Raw genomic sequence first — 22,868 nt, 5'->3', positions numbered from 1 at the left:
CTCCTTGAGGAATTCCATTAACATTTTGGCTACCACCTTTGAAAACCTGCTTGTTTAATATACTTTAACCCCTAGATGTATTTTTTAAAAGCATGTTTTGCAGTCTACTTCCCACCACCCACACTCCCCCCGAACAAATGTTTCTGTTGTTTCTTCTTCCATTTTTCTACTTTTTCATTTTCTAAAATATTATCTCAAAAAGAACCGTTCTTTCAGTATTAAAAGATATGCTTTTGCTCAAAAGTCAGATAATGCAAAATGATTTCTGCCTCACTAACATTTCTTTGTTTTCTTTGGAGAAGAGAATGAAGAAGAGGTTTTTCCTCTCCTGCTAGCAGCTGAGTCCTTTTGTTTGGCTGGCCCAGTGAGGCTTTTGTTTCTGTAGAAGAGAGCCCTGTTATTTCTCAAAAGCTTTTGTGTGCAACACTTCCTCCTGTGTTTCTGCTCACCCAGCACATTTTGCAGGAGTAAATGTCAAAAAGACTAAGTGTTGTTGAGCTTGGTTGTGTTTTATGATGTTGTTGTTCTCCCTACAAATCTTTTTATGAACAGATACTTAATTCTGTTGCTGGATAGTGGATGTGTTGGCCATTCTGGTTTTGTTTGTTTGATTTTGGTGTTTTGGGGTCAGAGAAAAGGATGCCCTGAATATTTTTAACAAGCTTTTCCTGTGAGTCCTGCTGTTTCTGACAAATTCCTGGAATCTGACAGAAGGGCATCTGTGGATATAATGGTGGTAACACTTGAAAGTATTTTTCATCTGTAATTGTGCCTGCATTGAAGGTTGCTTCTTTCCTGATGTGTTCAGTAAGAAGTGGTTATTTTGGCCAGGTGGGGTGACTCACACCTGTAATCTCAGCACTTTGGGAAGCCGAGGCGGGCAGATCATCTGAGGTTGGGAGTTCAAGACCAGCCTGACCAACATGGAGAAACCCTGTCTCTACTAAAAATACAGAATTAGCCGGGTGTGGTGGCACATGCCTGTAGTCCCAGCTACTCGGGAGGCTGAGGCAGGAGAATCACTTGAACCCGGTAGGCGGAGGTTGCGGTGAGCCAATTGCACTCCAGCCTGGGCAACAAGAGTGAAACTCCGTCTCAAAAAAAAATTAAAAAAAAAAAAAAAGAAGTAGTTGTTTTTCTCAATAACAATGAGAAAAAAGTGAAATAATATACTCAGGTTTAAAAAATTCCCTAATATGTAACTTATTTCCCCAGTTTGATGTTATCAGCTATCCAATGTATCTAGACGGCAGTGATTTCTTTCTCTACCTGGAGTTCCAACCACAGGTACTGTCATGGACTCATATTTCCTAAGCAGTTGCTGCTGACAAGCATATCAGAGAGGAGTATCCTATTATTAGCAGCTGCTTAAGGACCAGGCTGGAAGAAGTTCTAAGACCTGTCAGCTCCTTCTCTCGAGAACTACTGCAGCAGCACAACTAGGGTCAGCTCTTTTGTCAAGAATAGGTTGAAACATGAACTTTTGGGGAGAAAGGGCTTATAACAGATTGTAAATTTTTTTTTTTTTCTTTTTCAGCTTGGTGAAGTTGAAATAGTAGAGGTTTGGTTGTCAGATTAGGTTCAGTTGCTGAATATGATTCTTATTTGTACATGTCCATTAACATAGAAATTCTGAGTCTCAGTTACTTTTTCTGTAAGATGAGAATAACAATAATACCAATGTTAAAGTGTGGCTTTCTGGTTTAAGTAATATAATAGTATATAAAGGGGCTAGAAAATAGATACACCCAGTAGATATTCCACAAATGGCAGTTCTTATTATATGTGTTCTAGAGTTAAATACTCATCTCTATAGTCCCTCCTTCTGTTTCTGTAACTTTCTATACCCTTTCTATATTGTTTGCTGATTTAGGACATCAATCTGCCCAAGGCCTACTGATTTAGGAAGAAAGTGTGTGGGCCCAGCTTTCTTAGTGTTAGGGGCACTTAAAGTAGTATCCATAGTGAAAAAGTCACCCTCTAATTGCCCTATAATTGGCTCTAGCACTTTAAGGCTTTGAAAATTTTATAACCAACAGAACTTCCCACACTATCTTTTAATGGCAGTCATTCTAATTTATGGGCTTTGTATGCTGCCTGAGAGAGCTGAATGGAAGACATTATTGTGAAGGGGCTATGCAGATAGCAATACAAATGGCCTTGCCCACAAGGCATGGAAGACAAACACTGAAAATGAAAAAAGGAAAAATAACCAAGCAGTACACTTGCAGAAATAACTCTCATGACTTCAAAACATTAAAAATAAAACTGCTTTCCTGTGTGTCTGTCCTTGACAGTGATTTCATCTTTTTAGCTGCCTTTCAGCTTGTTTTATTTACAGCTACGAAGGATACAAGCCACTGAATGAAGAGTACATTTTCTCTTTCTCACATTCAAATATTATATGTGTGTGTATAATATTAATTAAACATACAGTGGGCTCATTTTTATTTATATACCTGTTTGCATGTATGTATGTAAGTATGTAGTGACAACATGAATATATACTGCATGTATATGAATATATATACGCACATATCATCTATATCTATATGTATTTCGTAACATACACATATTCCTTTTCTGTTTCAATGCAAGTCTTCCTCATTTATTTACTCACAGACATAAAGAATACCTAAATGTTAACAACTTCAATATATACCTGGATTTATAACCTTGATGTACAAAATTCTCTGCCTTCTCAAATCCCCCTTTCCTTTCATATCCCAATTTAGAGTTCAAGCCCCCAGCTTGAAAACTCCAGTGCCTTCCTCAGCATTTCTCACAATTGTCTCCTGGCCACCTCTAGTCCTGAAGTTCCTTAGCCATCCCCCACAGGCAAGTTCTCCCTGTGCTTTTCCCCGTAGTCCAGAATCTGCCATCTTGTTCCTCTGGCATGCCCTCTCTCTGTGTTAGTTTGCTGTAGCTGCCATAACAAAGTACCACAAATTAAGTGGCTTAAACAACAAAGTTTGTGTCTCATACTTCTGGAGGGTAGAAGTCTGAGATCGAGATATTAGTAAGGTTGTTTCCTTCTGAAGACTGTGAGAGAGAATCTGTTCCATGACTCTCTCCCAGCTTCCAGTAGTTTGCCGGAAATCTTTGGCATTCCGTGGCTTAGGGATGAATCACTCTTCTTTCTCCTTCGGTCTTCACGTGTCATTCTCCCTGTATGCATGTCTGTTTCTGTGTCCAAATTTTCCATTTATTAAAACAAACACAGTTTCATTGGATTAGGGACCACTCTAATAACTTCATCTTAATATAATCATCTTCAAACACCCTATTTCTAAATAAAGTCACAGATACTGGAGATTAGAACTTCACCATCTTTTGGGAGAACAAGATTAAACCCACAACATTCCCTCTCTCAAAAAATCCTCCTTACGTCTTTTCCCTATGTATCTACCAGGGAAACATTCAAAATTCATGATCTGTTATTTTGTAGAGAAATGTACCTTTCTTTATTTCACCCTTCTAGTTCATTCTTGGGGCCTATTTTGACAGAATTAAAATTTTCAATATAAACTTGGACTTATAACCTTGAGGTCACAAAACTCTGCCTTCTAGAATCACCCTTTCCTTTAATATCCTAGTTAAGAGCTCAAGCTCCTGGAAATACATAGAATTTTCTTTACTAAAAAACACAAATACATGCACACATAGAGAATACTGAACGGCATATTGTGTATGCATTTTTTTTACCATTTTGTTATACAATAAAACACAGCTACAAAAAAGCATACAAAATACATATTGTTTAATGTATTATTTTATATAATTATTATGAGACAAAAATCCTGTAACCACCACCTAGAACAAAGAACTTTGCCAGCTACCAGAACACTTCTACATGCCTATTGTAATCACAGTTCTTTCTCTCCTTCTGAAAGTAACCACTAATCTGACTTTAAAAGTAGTCCTTTATGTTTTTTTCATCTATTCCTGTATGTTTTATGCTGGATGCTCTATTCCTATATGTTTTCCTGGATACTCCATTTTAGTCTTGCCCATTTTTTTAGCTTAATTTGTCTTTTCAGTTGTCTTTAATTCCACTCTATATTTTATTTACCTTATAGTTTATCTGCTGAAGAACTCAGGCCATTAGACCTATATAGTTTGCCAAGTCTACTCATCTCTAATGTATGCCCATAATATAGTTCAATATGTCTCTCTCTGCTCTTTCAAAAAAGAAAAAAAAAATGGCAGCTGGATCCAGAGGTATAATCAGACTCATGTGTGATCCCTTTGCTAGACTATAGGTGATGGCACACCCTTTTATAATAAAGCAAGTAATATTATTTTCACTCTTTTTTACATTAGCAGCCATTAATGTTCAATTCTTAATGTGATAATATTTCTATCAATTTTGTTTCTATTTATTATCTGGAATAATTTTGCAAAGAGCCATTTATCCTCATTTATTATAGTTGTAGAGCTTATATAAGAAAGGCATTGTAAGTGATTGATTCTTTTTTACTACTTAGCCAGTTCTCAAGATAATGAGTTGTTTCCTTGTCATCCTGAAAGGTACAATTAGTTGTATTATTATGACTATTATTAAAAGTATTATTTTGAACTAATGAATTTAAACATAACTGAAATGAACAAAAAAATGGATTAAGGAAAAGTGAACAGAGCCTCAGTGACCTGTACAATAATACCTAGCAGTTTAGTATATCTGTAACTGGATCCTCACTAGGAGAGGAAAGAGATAATGATCAGAAAAAAAGAAAAGAAAAAAATTAGCTAAAATTTTCTCAAATTTAATCAAAAACATTAACATACAGATCCAAGAAGTTTCAAACAGGATAAATACAAACAAATAAAGCAAACTACTACCACAATGGATATAGAGACACTGCAGAAAACCAATGATAAAATAAAAGCAGTAAGAGAAAACAAGTACATTATAAAATGGAGAACCAGATAAGAATTATTCCTGACTTCTCATCAGAAACAACATAGGCTATAAGCCAATTGAATGACATTTTTAAAGGGCTGAAAGATAATATGGAATGTTAAAGTGCTTAGAACAGTGCCTGGCACATAGTAGATACCAAATACTTTTTAAGTGTTGTAATTATTGTTATGAGCTTTATTTTCAATGTTCTTCTTCAAGGTGATAGAGACCACTGAGTGAATATGGCATCCTTTTCTTAGTACTTAACAGGACAATTTAATGAGCTGCTTTCTAAAAGAAAATGTAATTTTTGTGTGAAACACCAGGCCCCCAGGTGTCATGGTAGCTATTTCATTGATATTATTCCAAAAGAGCCAGCTAAATACATGAAATTAAAATATCTGCATGAAATTTGTAGCTCTCTTTATTCAAGCACACATATGGAAACTTCACTTTGATTAGATACATAATTTATGAGATATTTTTAAATATTTGATCTCAGAATAACAATTTAAAAATGGAAAAATAAATGCATTTTCATTTAAAAGCTTAATAAAGAATTTCTTTCCAATTGTGACTGATTTAATTTACATATAACATTGGTTTCAAAATCCTCTATGAGTATGTTTTTGTTCTTTCTTCTCTTTATTTGTTTATAATCATCTGTGAATTTGTAGGCAGAAGACTATACTTTATTACATAATGCATTATTCAAATAGAATAATATTTGAAAAGGCTATGCTTATTTACACAGTTTTAAAAATACCCTTTTTAAAAATTCATTGGCTAGTTGTTCTCTTTGCTCTTCCTGGTCTGAAATAATAATTCTCTACAATGCTGACCTGACATACTTGTTTCCTCAAACTGCCATGCTTTCTCTCTCCTTTTTTTTTTCATTGAAGTCTTTGCGTATGGTATGTTCTCTGTGTAGTACTCTCCTCAATACCACACTGGGTTGGCTCCTAATCTTCCTTCTGAATTCAACACAAAAAGTTAACTTCCATTGGGGAATACTCTCCTCTATGTTCTCAAAGTATGGTGTATTTATTCTCATCACTCTATTTATTTAGGCAACATAGTATAATAATTAATAGTGCAACCTTGACTCAGATTCTATGTAAATCTTGGTTCTACAAGATTCTTGCTGTATGACCTTGGGAATGTTTTACTTGATCTCTTATCCTTTGTTTCCTCTTCAACAAAATAAGAATAATAATTGTACCTACCTTATAAGGTGATGTGGCAATCTAAAAAAGGTTAACAATGGAACAAAATAGAGAACCCAGAAATAAGACCATGCACCTACAACCATCTGATCATCAACAAACCTGACAAAAACAAGCAATGGGGAAATGATTTTTTATTTAATAAATGATGCTGGGAGAACTGGCTAGCCACAGGCAGAAAATTGAAACTGGACCCCTTCCTTATACCATATACAAAAATCAACTCAAGATGGATTAAGGACTTAAATGTAAAACCCAAAATTATAAAAGCCGTCGAAGACAACCTAGGCAATACCATTCAAGACATAGGCATGAGGAAATATTTTATGATGAAGATACCAAAAGTTGTTGCAACAAATGCAAAAATTGACATATGGGATATAAGAAACTATCAACAGAGTAAACAGACAACCTACAGAATAGGAGAAAAATTTTACAATCTATCTATCTAACAAAGGTCTAATATCCAGTATCTGTAAGGAACTTAAACAAGTTTACAAGAAAAAAATAACCACATTAAAAAGTGGACAAAGGAAATGAACAGACATTTCTCAAAGGAAGACATAGGTGTGGCCAACAAACATATGAAAAAAAGCTCAACATCACTGATCATTAGAGAAATGCAAATAAAAACCACAAAGAGATACCATCTCACACCAGTCAGAATGGCTATTATTAAAAGGCAAAAAAACAACAGCTGCTGATGAGGCTGTGGAGAAAAAGGAATGCTTTTACACTGTTGGTGGGAGTGTAAATTAGTTCGACCATTGTGGAAGACAGTGTGAGGATTCCTCAAAGACCTAGGGCCAAAAAAATTCAACCTAGCAATCCCATTACTGAATATATACCCAAAGGAATATAAATCATTCTATTATAAAGATACATGCACATGTAAGTTCATTGTAGCACTATTCACAATAGCAAAGACATAGAATCAGCCTAAATACTGATCAGTGATAGACTAGATAAAGAAAATGTGGTACATATACACCATGGAATACTATGCAGCCATAAAGAGGAACGAGATCATGTCCTTTGCAGGGACATGGATGGAGCTAGAGGCCATTATTTTCAGCAAACTAACACAAGAACAGAAAACCAAATACCGCCTGTTCTCACTTATAACTGGGAGCTGACTGATAAGAACACATGGACACATGGGGGGAAACAACATACACTGGGGCCTGTTGGAGAGTGGGGAGTGGAAAAAGGGAGAGCATCAGGAAGAATAGCTAATAGATGCTGGGATTAATACCTGGGTGATGGGATGATCTGTACAGCAAACCACCATAGCACACATTTACCTATGTAACAGACCTGCACATGCTGCACATGTACCCCTGAACTTAAAAGTTGGAAATTTAAACAAAAAATGTAGAAGGTTAATACACACAAGTCTTAGAAAAGTTCCTGGCAATGATAGTGCTAAGTCAGTGAGTGCTAATAGAGTTTTCATATGTAATCATCTTTCTACTTGGCACGTGCTTCTTTATATTTAGTGATCAATTAATAATTATGATGTGAATGAATTAAGCCATAGTAGCCTCTGCTTATAAATTGTTTGTAAAATCAATCTAATTAATATTTATTGAGTACCGAGAATATGTCTTGACACTTATTTATTGAATAGGTGAATGATTAAATGTACAAAATCCAATATTGAATGCTATTCTACAAAAGTAAAGGTAAAAAAATCAATGTGAAGTGGTTTCTTTGGGAACAATTTTTTGGAAGAAATTAATGAGTATCTACACTAAATTACATATGTATTCAAATGGGTAAACCATGGAAGGGGACTTTCTAGAACAAGAAGTAACATTCTCGAGGGTGGAGATATGCTGTGTAGACGTTGGCCTTTTTTATCTCAAAACTAATTATACAGAAAAAAAAAGTCTGTATCAGGATTATGATATAGGCAGGTGCACCTATGCTAGAAATATCATTGATTTTACATTGGATTGTGAAAGAGAAAGTACATTGTAAAATCATGCCTTTCATAACAGCGGATTGGAATGCCCTCTTCCTGATTTATTAGCTGTGGGAATGCAAACATGTTGTTGAACTTTTCTAAGACTCATTACATGTTAAGTTGTAGTAATAGTTGGCCCAAGGATTAAATAAAACTATGCAGGCAATTCTTTCAGACAATGTGCCTGGCACATGGTATGTAGTCAATAAGAACTCATTTGTGTAATAGGAACAAGACTGGTTGACCAGATTGGTCAGATACAGAGAAGATTCTTTAAACGTTTTATTTTCATTTAAAATATTAATGTATATTAAATTGCCTATTTTTATTTAAAGTGGTCCCCATGGGTCTCAACCATTTTTTATGAAGAAAATTTACTGATGATAAAAGACATTAGGAAAGTAATATAAGTGTCCAAATACTTCTAGACTCTGTTTCTTCTCAACCTTTCATAATTATCTTGCCCACATTAACTTAATGGCATGTTTTAAACATTTGGTGTTTCACAAGCCTTTCCAAAACATTCACCTTATATTTTATAGAAACACTAAGATGAGTATTTTATCACTTCACAAAATATTTAATCAAATTACATAATTACAGCAATAACAACTGACATAATTAACAAGTTAAAGGGAGATAAATGGGTTAGGTAAAAAATTCAAAGGAATCTTGATAAATACACAACTCTACTAGGTATATATACAGTTCTGTTTGGTAAGTGTACAATTCTACTTGTTTGCAGAGCGTTGTGAAGATATACTCAAGAGCAGCTTTCTAGCCATGAACAGTTAGCATGTCCAGGTCCAGTCAAGACAGTTATGAGTTTTGGTTAATTAAGCAAGTTTTTAACTGAAGTCGGGGAGCTTTTTTTTTTTTTTTTTTTTTTTGAGACGTAGTCCCACTCTGTCACCCAGGCTGGAGCTCAGTGGTGCAAAGTCAGCTCACTGCAACCTCCACCTCCCTGGTTCAAGGAATTCTCCCACCTCAGCCTCCCGAGTAGCTGGAATTACAGGCGTGCACCACCATACCCGGCTGATTTTTGTATTTTTAGTAGAGACGGGGTTTCACCACATTGGCCAGGCTGATCTCGAACTCCTGACCTCATGATCCACCCACCTTGGCCTCCCAGAGTGCTGGGATTACAGGCGTGAGCCCCCACGCCTGGCTGGAGACTTCTATTATATAATACTACTATTGCTGTAGGCTATTGAAGAGGTCAAATCAGTTCTATTAACGGAAATATCACTTCAATAACGTTCTGCAATCACTCTGATATCTATGTTCACATAGGAATTTAAACATATTTCATAAATATAGCACTTCTCCCTGATGCTACAGTTTATTTATTTTTCCATTCTAGACTATGAGCTCCTCAGTATTAGATACCTGTTCTCTTTGTGAAGCTTGTCCCTAGCCCATAGTAGGTACTAGGAGATGTGTAGTATGAAGTCTAGAAGCTTAGTCTCGTGAGAAAAAGTAGAAGAAACTAGGTCTGCTTCACTTAAAACAAAGAAGATAAGGTGGCTGTAATAGCTGGCTTCAAAATCTCTGCTTTCCAAGTAACTGAGCCAGGCTTTTAGCTCAGGTTCTGCAATTAAACAGCTTTGTAACTCTGAGAAATTACTTCATTTCTGGAGGTCTTAGTTTAATCCCTGAAAAATTAGAGAAGTAAGACAGATGATCTGGGGAATCCCTTCTAAAGGTAGTTGTTCTACCTATTTAAAGGGACATCATTTATAGGGACAGACAACCCAGCTTATTCTCTTTTCCTTTAAAAGACAGATCTGAGACCTGTTGATAGAAGTAATAACATCATAGCCAATTAATTAATATGGAGAAAAAAGAAATGTTAATTGTTCCACCTTGGTTACAGTGTATTTAAGTAAAGGCTAGATGGCCATATGCATGGACCTGGAGCGGGGATTTGATTAGATTAACCCCAAGATCCCTTCCAATTATAAGATTCTTTGACTATTAAGTCAAAGGGAAAAATGAAGCAAAAGTGCTCAACTTCCTTTTTATTTAACTCTTCTGACTGATCCTGCTTTCCTACTGTTTATTCACATGTGCTACTTTACGGGGAGTAATCTTAAATTTACTTTTCTCCCCTTCAACCTAACCACAGACTCTGTTTTGAAACCCTGAATATTTTGACAGTAAAACAGAAACAAGTCACAATCTCATAGTCTCCCTGGTAAACTGGAGAGAATCCCAACTGCATTTGACAACTATATTCCAAAGTTTTCAATAGTAATGCCTACATGCAATATATAAATGCCACAAAATGCCACCATCGAATGACCCAACAGTGGTCAAGGTCAGTGGATGCTGGAAGTCTCACCAAGTTTTCCAAAGGCTATTAGAGTAAACAGGAAGTCAAGAGTAGCTTGACTCCCTGCTTCTGTCCTACTCTGTGCGTTTCTTGCCAAAAATCAAGGTCTGTATTTCTTCTGTCTTACAAATAGTACGTGATGATCTAGAGTACATAAGGACACTTGCAAAAGCCTGAGACCAGAGAAACAATAAGTAAAATGTTTCATGACAGCTACTACTGTGTTGTGGAAATTATTTATTCTTAGACATAAGTTGATAAACTTCAAAATATAGCATTAGCAGATTTTGTTAGTCCTGAAAAGCAAGTGAACTATCCTAAAAGCTAGGAAATCTGTTTTATTATTTTCTGTATATGTTAGTCTCACAGAAAATATCCCATTTTGGATTTTAATCAGGATAAAAAACAAGCTTCATCTAGCAAATTATTGCTTCAAAATCCAATTAATTGAAGGATTTTATAAAAAATACAATCCACATTATATTTTTATAGCTTTGAATTGAAACACATGTAATTTTTTAATTTTAAAAATTAAAAAATAAAACAAATGTGCTATGGACATGTATTTCTTTATTTGATGACCAGAAAACATTAGCACTAAAGGGTGGTAGTATTTTTTAGTGCCAAGGTTTTAACTCTCTTGTACTCATAGAGCATAGCATGGTCCAAATGCTATATTTGGCCACGTTCATTGTTTCATTTCCTAATGGGCAAAGCTGTCGCTGAAGGACTAAGCTTTTTCCTTACCCTCAGAAATGTAGATCCAGATTATTTTTATTATTAGATGCACAGCTTTGACTTAGCCCTGGAAAGTACCCTGAATTATAACTGACTTAAAGGAGTAAAAATGCTAACTGACAATAATGAGTCTTCTCACAATCTGTAACATTTAGAGGAGTAAAGCTGTTTTTTGTCATTATTTATTTATTTATTTATTTATTTATTTATTTATTTATTTTTTAGAGATGGGGCCTTGCTCTGTCACCCAAGCTGGAATACAGTGGTACCGTCACGACTCACTGCAGCTTTTAACTCCCAGGCTCAAGTGATCCTCCAACTTCAGCCTCCAGAGTAGCTGGAACCACAGGCACATGCCACCACACCTGGCTAGTTTTTGTATTTTTTTAATAGAGACAGGGTATTGCTATTTTGCCCAGGCTAGTCTCAACTCCTGGGCTCAAGTAATCCTCCTACTTCAGCCTCCCAAAGTGCTAGGATTATGAGCATAAACTGCCATGCCCAGCCAAGCTGTCTTTATTTAACTGGCTTATTGTATCCTTAAAATACACATTTAAAGTAATATTACCAAAATCAACATTTTTAAGTTCACTCAACCTGTTTTATTTTTTGTTTTTTATAGTGGCCAAAAAGATTTTTCATGCTTCTCAAAGTAAATAAAATAATTTTAAAAACTTATAAGACAAGAGGAAGGAGAAAATTACATAGTTTGTGATTAGAAATAATTTGAAATACAGGAAAGTAATTACTTAGAAATTAAAGATGATTTTTAATTTGGTCAAATGCAAAGATTTGATAATGCAAGAGTTGTATACCCAGTTTACACATTAAGATTAATTGATCGAATCGAGACTTCAGCAACCACTGTCTAGGGCAAAGACACAAGCACATAATTAATGATAATAATGCTCAAGTGTTTATATCATGTCAGTAGGTATTTTGATTGCTCTCATTTTGCTATTGGTATCAAATTAAAAACTAAACAATTCCTTTTAAAAATTATGTTGTCATACTTCAGTTGGTACAATATTTGGGAAAGGAGCTAGGACTTTTCCTAGCATATCAACTTTTGGTTTTATTAAAATGCACACATCAGCCAGACTCAGTAGCTCATGCTTGTAATCCCATCACCTTGGGAGACGGAGGCAGGAGGATTACTTGAGCCCAAGAATTCAAGACCAGCCTAGGAAACATAGCAAGACCCTGTCATTACAAAAGTAAAACTAAATAAAAAAATTGGCTGGGAGTAGTCGTATGTACCTGGAGTCCCACTGACTTGGGAGGCTGAGGCAGGAAAATTGCTTGAGCTCAGAAGTTCAAGGTTACGGGGAGCTATGATTGTACCACTGCACTCCAGCAGTAAGATCCAGTCTCAAAAAAAAAAAAAAAAAAAAGATAATACAATTAAAATACATGGATCATTCATTTTATCATTCAAAATAAATGTCAGTGGTCATGATCATTTATGTCATTCTCAGAAATCTTTACATAGATCTAAAATTTAACAATATGTGTTACAGTTAAAGATGAGTTCTAGCTGATGCCGGTGTGAGAAATATTAGTATTTTCATACTATTAAGATTTTTTTCTTGAGGTATCTTTTAAATTCATTTTTATTGTTTCTGCTACTAAGATTAGTGTGTATTTGTAGAATGCTTCAGAGTTTGTGATACCAGAACACAGTGCACAAACTGGGAGGCTGAATAGAACAATAAGCTTAAGAAGAAAGGCTTTGCTGCCAGACAGTCTTGGATTCACGTCTTGGCCCACAGGTTGTTAAATCATTGACCTTAAGAAAACTACTTAACATCTTTAATCTTTATTTTCTTGTTTGTAAAATGTTATAATACCTGCCTCATTGGTTTTATTTTAATGAGATGAAATGAGATAAGGTATAGTGAATGAAATGTAATTTTCTTTGTACCTAGCATATAGTAAATAATAAAAACAATCATTATTGTCCCTCATTTAATATTGTTATCTCATTTAATATTTATTTCTCCAGAGAATAACCTTTAAAACTCCACACTGCACAGTATCAAACTAGACAGAAGTATTAACTTGGTCACCCACCCAAGGACCCTTCACTTTAGCTGTTCTCTGTTCACCCTTGTAGGAATCAAATAAAAAGTCAGTTTTGATAGAAAACAAATAGGCAGCTTAACTTTTCCTTGCTAAATTCACCCCTCAAGTTATACAACCTCATTACTGAAGAATAGATCAGAAAAAAATCATACCATATAAAGAATAGGAAGCATACAACATGCTCATTTTAGTATGTGAGCTTTAGGAGCTTGAGTTAGCATCTTTATGGATATATTTCTGCATTTTCACCTCTAGAATCATTTCCTATAGGTTTGGGGATAGGTTTTGTGCGGTCGAGGGTGATGTTTGTTTGTTTTGCATCTTGAATGCCAAAATATCATGGCAAATGTGAGAGGGATTTATATCTTAACATTTCGAATCTTCTAGGCATATTCCAACTTAAAATTCCTGAATAAGGACCAAAATGGCATACTATTAGTCCTATACATGAAGTAAAATATAAGAAACCATAGTTAAAAGCTATAGGAATCAAAAATCTAAGATGCTGATACAATAAAGAAAACAGCAGCAATCTTGATTTGTTTATTCATCCTGTTAACAAATATTTATTGAGAGTCTAATATTTTCTAGGTATAGAGCATCAAGAAGAGAGGTAATTTGAGTAGTACATGCTTGAGTCCCACTCTAGGTCAAAAAACAACAAAAAAAAAAGAAAGAAAAAATCTGTAGATAAAGACAGACACTAGATGTAACTGCACAAAGAAGAGAGTGATCCACCTAATGACAACTGGGTCATCCCAGGAACTCTTATTTGAATGGTCCCCCATTCCTCCTAGATCTATTAATATATTACTCCTTGTTTTACCTCTACCCAAAGGATCAAATTTGTTTTAGATCTTGTTTTGCCTCTACCCAATGTGCAAATTTATTTTTGATATGTATGAATTCACCTGACTTCACTTGTCAGAGGTTTTTTTCTTCTTTTTCTTTTTACCCTTCTCTCTCTCTTATCAAAATACCTGTTGTGGATATTTTTGTATGGCTATCTCTCTAGTCTTCTCCAATATGCTTATTAAAAGTATTTGATGATCTTTTGGAAAGGCAGGAATGTTCTGGAACAGTTCTTAAACCTAATTTCCATCTGTCAACAGCTGTCTGAATAGAGATACATACCAAAATTACCAGAACTCCGTCTCCAAAACATGTGAGCTAACTATATCAATCATTGAGATAACTTCATACATTCTGTTACATTTGGAATTGTGCTGCAAAAGCCAAACATTGCATATTAATTAAATTGTATTTATGTCCATGTGAAACTGTTAGAGACTCTTAAAGAATTCATAAGTTAAGCATAAGGTAGAGTAACTGGAGGGAGTTCACTAAGAAGATGATACAAGAGTATGGGGTTAGAACCCAGATCTATAATTTGTCTCATTTTATTTCATGGGATTAACCAATTATGATGATAAATGACAGTATTTTAAGAGAGTTTGAGAAATAAAATATAAGAGGATAGATGATGTGAGTGAACATGATATGACATAGTTTTGTGTGTCTAATAACTCATTTTATATTCTAGTATTTTGCTTTAGATATTAATAATACCTAAAATTTAAATAAATATAAATGGTTTAAAGTGTATGATGTATTACATTACATTTGTCTCTCATTACAATCTTGAAAGAAAATGCAAAGGGAATAGATATCCTTTCGATACTGGAACTTATACTGTGTGGTTCCTTCTCATACATTATCATAATTAATTCTCACTGTGATATTATGAGGTAACTATTAGCCTCCTTGATATCATTCTTCTGATAAAACTGATTCTCAGAGAAGCTAAACAACATATTACAAGGTTATACAGCTTTTAAATGGTAGAACCAGGAATTATACCAGTAATCTTTCTCCTGTTCCACATGGTGCTCGTGTCATATATTATCTCTTTACGTATTAGAAAACAGATCCATTAAAAGTGACTTGTTTCAATAGTCCATTTATTATTTTAGCATGCAAAATATTGTATGTCTTTTAAGCAGTCATTGAAGATGTTCAATTATGTAGCAGAATTTATTTGTGTAAATTAAACTAACTTGGGCAAAAGTATAAGATTAAATAAAGCCAAAAGGTACATGCTATAAGCTTTGTACAATTGGATATGCAAGAAAGGATAGATTGTTATAAAGATTAATGGATTTGATATAAAAGATATTTAGTTGCAATTAAATAGATTTTATGGCAAAGTAAAGATACCTTAACTCAACTGCTGTGTAATTGAAAATATTAACCCTTGTTACATAATATAACGAGGGAGCATCTGTTACCCAGTGGTTTCAGACACCTTCTTTGGCATGTCTGAAACCATACAATAAATACTGGAAATATTGTTTAGTTACTTCATAAATCTGAACCATAATGAGTAAGCCCTTTGTTGTTTCATAGTGAGCAAGATGTCCTTGCAAAAAGAAATGCTTGTATAATTGTTTCAATTACATAACTTCCACTCTTTCCTAGGATCCAAGCTGAGTCCAGATTTTCCAATTATCTCTTTTACAGAGAGCCCTTATAAGGATGATCGAGTGAGGTAGTAAAGTTAGCTTCTACTAATAATGCCCACTTGACAATTTTGGTGAATTAAAATGTTTAAAAATTTTTAAATTTAAGGTTAGTCTTTTAGTTTCTTAGCAGATTGCAGATATCTTTTGTGTTATATTTTATTTTTCAAAATTTGGTTTTGTGAAGAACATATAACAAACAGTCAGTGTTGGGGGAGCAAGGAAAAGCTCAAACTAAATCATGAGCAGAGAGAAAATTGAGGGAAAAAGTGTCTCCTAGAGTGAGTTTTTAATGAGTGATTACTGAATATAGTAAAGAAAAAAGGCAAATATGAAAAGGAATAAATTATGCTTTATTATAAAAAGAGAACATATTACCAATGACACAGAATATAATTTGTCATATCTTTATTGATACACAAAATTTACATATTTATGGGGTACATGTGATATTTTGTTACATGCATAGAATATGTAATGATCAAAGCAGGGTATTTGAGGCATCCAACACTTTAAGTATTTATCTTAAATACTTAAAGTATTATATACTTAAATACTTATTCTATGTGTTGAGAACAATTCAAGTCCTCTCTTCTAGCTACTTTGAAATGTACAATACATTGTTTTTAACTATAGCCACTCTACTCTGCTGTTGAACAATAGAACTTATACGTTTCATCTAAGTGTGTTTGCACCCATTAACTTAACTCTCTTCTCTCAACCAACCTTTCCCAGCTTCTAGTATCTGCCAACTTTTTTAGCTCCCACATGTAAGTGAAAACATGCAATAATTGTCATTCTTTACCTGCTTATTTCACTTTATATAATGACCACTAGCTCTATCGATGTTACTACAAATGACATTCTATCTTTTTCTACAGCCAAATAATATTCTGTCGTGTATAGATACCATATTTTCTTTATCCATTCATTCATTGATGGATACTTAGATTGATTTCATGTCTTTGCTATTGTGAATAGGGCTGCAATAAACATGTGAGTACTGGTATCTATTTGATATACTCATTTATTTTCCCTTGGATAGATACCCAGTAGTGAGATTGCTGTATTGTATGGTAGTTCTTTTTTAGTTTCTTGAGAAATCACCGTACTATTGTCCATAGTGGCAAATGGCTGCACTATTTTACATTCCGACTAACAGCGTATGAGTTCCCTTTTTCTCCATGTCCTTGTCAGCATCTGTTATTTTTTGTCTTTTTAATAATAGCCATTCTACCTGGGATAAGATGATATCTCATTGTGGTTTTTGATTTGCGTTTCTCTAATGATTAATGATCTTGAGCATTTTTTGTTTGAATGTCATCTTTTAGAAATGTCTATTAATGTCCTTTGCCCATTTTTAATGGGATTATTTTTGTTGTTGTTGAGTTGTTTGAGTTCTTTGTATGTTCTGGATATTAGTCGCTTGTCAGATTAATAGTTTGCAACCATTTTCTCCCATTCAATTTGTTGTTTCTTCCCTCTGTTAATTGTCTTCTCTACTGTGCAGAAGTTTAATATAGTCTGATTTGTCTATTTTTGTTTTAGTTATCCATGGTTTTAAGGTCTTAGCCATAAAATCTTTGCCTAGATTAGTGTCATGAAGTGTTTTCCCTTTGTTTTCTTCTGTGAGTTTTATAATTTCAGGCCTTCCATTTAAGGATTTAATCTGTCTTGAGTTGATTTTTGTGTATGATCAGATAGGGGTCCAGTTTCATTCTTTTGCATGTGGATATCCAATATTCCTAGGATCACTTATTGAAAAGGATGTCCTTTCCGCAGTACATGTTCTTAGCAGCTTTGTCAAATGACAGTTGGCTATAAACATGTGAATGTATTTCTGACTTCTCTATTCTGTTCCATTGGTCTAAGTGTCTATTTTTATACCAATACCATGCCTTGTAATATATTTCTAAGTCAGGTTGTATGATGCCTCCAGCTTTGTTTTTTGTTTGCTTTTTTTGTGTGTTTTGTTTTGTTTTGTTGTTTTTGGTTTTGGGGTTTTTTGGTTGGGGTGATTTTTGTTCGTTTGTTTTTGCTCAGGATTGCTTCAGCTATTCTGGCTCTTTTTTTTTTTTTGATTCTATATAAATTTTAGAATTCTTTTTCTCATTTCTGTGAAAAAAAAATTGACTCTGGTATTTTTATAGGGATTGCAATGAATCTGTAGATTGCTTTGGGAAGTTAGCTCATTTTAATGATGTTAATTCTTTCAACCCATGAGCATGAAATGTCTTTCCATTTATGTCCTCTTTAATTTCTTTCATCAGTGTTTTGTAGTTTTCCTTATAGAGATCTTTCCCTTTCTTGGTTAAATCTGTTTCTAGGTATTTGGTTTCTGTAACCATTGTAAATGAAATTGCCTTCTGAATTTGTTTTTTGACTATTTCATTATTGGTGTACAGAAATGCTACTGATTTTTTATATTGATTTTGCATCCTCTAACTTTACTGAATTTATTAGATCTAAGAGTTTTTTGGTGTAGTATTTTTTGGGCATTCTTATCTTGTTCCAGTTAATAGAGAGAAACTTTCAACTTTTCTCCATTCAGTATGATGTTAGCTGTGTGTTAGTCATATATGGCCTTTATTATATGGAAGCATATTTTTTCTATGCCTAGCTTGTTGAACATTTTTATTATGAAGTGATGTTCAACTTTTCAAATACTTTTTCTGCATCTGATGAGATGATCATATGATTCTTGTGCTTCCTTCTGTTGATGTAATATATTATGTTTGTTGATTTGCATATGTAAAACCATTCTTGCATCCCTTGGTATAAATCCCATTTTGTAATGGTATATTATCTTTTTGATGTGCTGTTGAATTCAGTTTGCTAGTATTTTGTTGAGGATTTTTTGAAGATGTGTTCGTCAGGAATATTCATATATAGTTTTCTTATTTTGTTGTGTCCTCAGGTTTTGGTATCAGGGAATAGTGGTCATAGAGTGAGTTAGGGAGAATTTCTTTCTCTTCAATTTTTATGGAGTTGTTTGAGGAGGATTGGTATTTGTTCTTTATATGTGTGGTGGAATTCAGCAGTGAATCCATCTGATCCTGCACTTTATTTTACTGGGAGACTTTTTATTACTATTTCAGACTTACTACTTAATATTGGTCTGTTCAGGTTTTCTATATCTTCCTGACTAAACCTTGGTAGGTTGTATGTTTCCAGGAATTTATCCATTTCCTCTACTTTTTCCAGTTTTTAATCACATAGTTGTTCCTAATAGTCTCTGATAATCTTGTATTTCTTTGGAATTAATATGGTTAGGCTTTATGTCCCCACTCAAATCTCATACTGAATTATAATCCATATAATACCCATAATCCCCATGTGTCAAGGGAGAGACCAGGTGGAGGTAACTGAATCATGGGAGTGTTTTCCCCTATGCTATTCTTGTGACAGTAAGTCCTCATGAGATCTGATGGTTTTATAAGAGGCTCTTCCCCTTCCCTTGGCATTTCTTCCTGCCACCTTGTGAAGAAGGTGTCTTGCTTCCAGTTCACCTTCTGCCATAATTGTAAGTTTGTTGAGGCCTCCCCAGCCATGCTGAATTGTGAGTCAATTAAACTTCTTTCCTTTATAAATTACTCAGTCCCAGACAGTTCTTTATAGCAGTATGAAAATGGACTAATACAGGAAAATGGTACCAGGAGTGGGATTCTGCTATAAAGATACCCAAAAATGTAGAAGCAGCTTTGGAACTGAGTAACAGGCAGAGTTTGGAACAGTTTCGAGGGCTTAGAAGAAGACAGGAAGATGTGAGAAAGTTTGGAACTTCCTAGGGACTTGATGAATGGCTTTGACCAAAATGCTGATAGTGATATTGACAATGAAGTCCAAGTTGAGGTGGTCTCAGATGGAGATGAGGAACTTGTTGGGAACTGGAATAAAGGTGACTCTTGCTATGCTTTAGCAAAGAGACGAGGCATTTTGCCCCTGCCCTAGAAATCTGTAGAAGTTTAAACTTAAGAGAGATGATTTAGGGTATCTGGTGAAAGAAATTTCTAAGCAGCAAAGTGTTCAAGTTGTGACCTGGGTGCTCTTAAAAGCATTCAGTTTTACGCATTCACAAAGAGATAGTTCAGAATTCGAGCTTAAATTTAAAAGGGAAAGAGAGCATAAAAGTTTGAAAACTTTGCAACCAGCCAATGCAGTAGAAAAGATAAAACAATTTTCTGAAAAGAAATTCAAGCCAGCTGCAGAAATTTGCATAATGAACAAGGAGCCAATGTTAATCACCAAGACAATGGGAAAAATGTCTCCAGGGCGTGTTGTACATCTTTATGGCAACCCCTCCCATCACAGACCTGGAGGCCTAGGAGAAAAAAATGGTTTTTGTGGGCAAGGACCAGGGCCTTGCTGCTTTATGAAGTCTCTGGACTTGGTGCCCTGCATTCCAGCCATGAGTAAAAGGGGCCAACGTAGAGCTCAGACCATTGTTTCATAGTATGCAAGCCCCAAGCCATGGCAGCTTACATGTGGTGTTGAGCCTGTGGGTACACAGATGTCAAGAATTGAGGTTTGGGAACCTCCGCCTCAATTTCAGAGGATGTATGAAAATGCCTGGATGTCCAGGCAGAAGTTTGCTGTGGGGGAGGAGCCGTCATGGAGAACCTCTGCTAGGGCAATAGGGAAGGGAAATGTCGGTCGGGCACACCCACACAGAGTCCCCACTGGGGCACTACCTAGTTGAGTTGTAAGAAGAGGGCCCCCATCCTCCAGATCCTAGAATGGTAGATCCACTAACAGCTTGCACCATGCACCTGGAAAAGCTGCGGATACTCAACACCAGCCTGTGAAAGCAGCCAGGAGTGGGTGCTATACTTGGCAAAGCCACAGGGGCAGAGCTGCCAAAGACCATGGGAATGCACCTCTTGCATCAGAATGATCTAGGTATAAGACATGGAGTCAAAGGAGATATTTTGGAGCTTTAAGATTTGACTTCCCTGGTGGATTTTGGACTTGCATGGGGCCTGTAGCCCCTTTGATTTAGCCAATTTCTCCCAATTGGAATGGGAGCATTTACCCAATGCATGTACCCCCATTGTATCAAGGAAGTAACTAACTTGATTTTGATTTTACAGGCTCATAGGTGGAAAGAACTTGGCTTGTCTCACATAAAACTTTGGACTTGGACTTTTAGGTTAATGCTGGAATGAATTAAGACTTTGGGGGACTGTTGGGAAGGCAAGACTAGTATTGAAATATGAAAGGGACATGAGATTTGGGAGGGTCCGGGGGCAGAATTATATGGTTAGGCTTTGTGTCCTCACCCAAATCTCATTTTGAATTGTAATCCACATAATACCCACATAATTTCCAAATAAAATCCACATAATCTCATTTTGAATTGTAATCCCATAATTCCCACGTGTCAAGGGAGAAACCAGGTAGAGATAGTTGAATCATGGGCATGGTTTCCCGCATGCTGTTCTCGTGATAATGAGTGAGTTCTCACGAGATCTGACAGTTTTAAAAGGGGCTCTTCCCCCTTTGCTTGGCACTTCTCCTTCCTGCTGCCTTGTGTTGCTTTCCCTTCACTTTCTGCCATGATTGTAAGTTTCCTGAGGCCTCTCCAGCCAGGTCGAACTGTTAGTCAATTAAACCTCTTTCCTTTATAAATTACCCAGTCTCGGGCAGTTTTTTATAGCAGTATGAAAACAGACTAATGCATGTATCAATTGTCATGTCTCCTCTTTCTTTTCTGATTTTGTTTATTTAGGTGTTCTGTCTTCTTTGTTATTTTAGGTAGTAGTTTATCAAGTTTCTCTTTTTGAAGAACCAATATGTCATTTTATTGATCCTTATATTGTTCTTTAAGCCTATTTGTTTAGTTCTACTCTTATCTTTATTATTTCTCTCTTTCTGTTAATTTGGGGATGGGTTTGTTCTTGCTTTTCTAATTGCTTGAGTTGCATTTTTAGATTGTTTATGATGTTTATTGCTATAAAATTCCCTCTTAGTACTGCTTGTGCTGTATCTTACAGATTTTGGTATGTTGTATTTTCATTTTCAATTGTTTTAAGAACTTTTTTGATTTTCATCTTAATTTCTATGTCGACCCAATGATTATTTAAGAACATGAACATGTTTAATTTCCATGTACTTGTATAGTTTCCAAAGTTGCTCTTGTTATCGATTTATAGTTTTATTCCATGTAGTCTGAGAATATACTCGATAAGATTTTGATTTTTTAAGTTGTTGAGACTTGTTTTGTGACCTAACATATCTACTATCCTGGATAATGTTTTGTGTGCTGATAAGAACAATGTATTCTGCAGTCATGTGATAAAATATTCTGCAAATGTATGTTAGGTCCATTTTAGCTAAAGTCTACTTTAATGTTTCTTTGTTAATTTTCTGTGTAAATGATCTGTCTAATGCCGAGTGGGATATTGAAGTACCCCACTATTATTGTATTAGAATCTATCTTTCTCTTCAGAGATAGTAATATTTGTATTATGAATCTGGGTGATCCAGTGCTGGGTGCATGTATATTTAGAATTGTTACATTCTCTTGCTGCAATGATTCCCTATTATCATTATATAATTTTCTTATTTCTCTTTTTTACTGTTTTTTTTTTTTTTTTTTTTTTACTTGAAGTCTGTTTTATCCAATATAAGGATAGCTACTCTTACTCACTTTTGGTTTCTGTTATTATGGAGTATCTTTTTTCATCCCTTTATTTTGTGTCTTCATGTGTTTTATAGGTAAAGTAAGTTTCTTATAGGCAGCATATAGTTGGATCATGTTTTTGTAAACTTTCAGCCAGTCTATATCTTTTAAGTAAAGAATTTAATCTGTTTACATTCAATGTTAATATTAATATGTGAGGTTTTGTTCCTGTCATATTGTTAATTGTTTTTTGGTTGTTCTGTATGTTCTTTGTTCCTTTATTTTTCTTTTATTGTTTTCCATTTTGGTTTGGTAGCTTTCTGTCATGATACTATTTGAGTTCTTTCTCTTTTTCCTTTGTATATGTGCTTTGCCAGTGAGTTTTATACATTTGTGTGTTTTCATAATGGCAGATGTATCCTTTTCCTTCCAGGTTTAGGACTCCCTTGAGCATTTCTTATAGAGCTGGTC

At 34.9% G+C, this 22,868-nt stretch overlaps 1 protein-coding gene across 16 annotated transcripts in view; it reads left to right on the top strand.

Moving 5' to 3' along the window:
• Positions 1–22,868, top strand: part of DLG2 (discs large MAGUK scaffold protein 2) — a 2,182,864-nt gene that overhangs the window by 1,616,460 nt on the left and 543,536 nt on the right. Inside the window, exon 6 of one of the 16 annotated variants that reach the window (XM_054441583.2) lies at positions 1,288–5,474. The exons of the other annotated variants lie outside the window; for them this stretch is intronic. Within the exon in view, the coding sequence (XP_054297558.1) occupies positions 1,288–1,328 (41 nt within the window). The 3' untranslated portion in view covers positions 1,329–5,474. Of the gene's footprint in view, positions 1–1,287; positions 5,475–22,868 lie in introns of those variants that run through there. 16 annotated transcript variants of the gene reach the window in all.

This window comes from Pongo pygmaeus, chromosome 9, assembly GCF_028885625.2.
Source record: "Pongo pygmaeus isolate AG05252 chromosome 9, NHGRI_mPonPyg2-v2.0_pri, whole genome shotgun sequence".
Lineage (NCBI taxonomy): Eukaryota > Metazoa > Chordata > Mammalia > Primates > Hominidae > Pongo > Pongo pygmaeus.
Note: the sequence above shows the minus strand (reverse complement) of the source record. Positions and strands in the feature narration are given on the sequence as shown.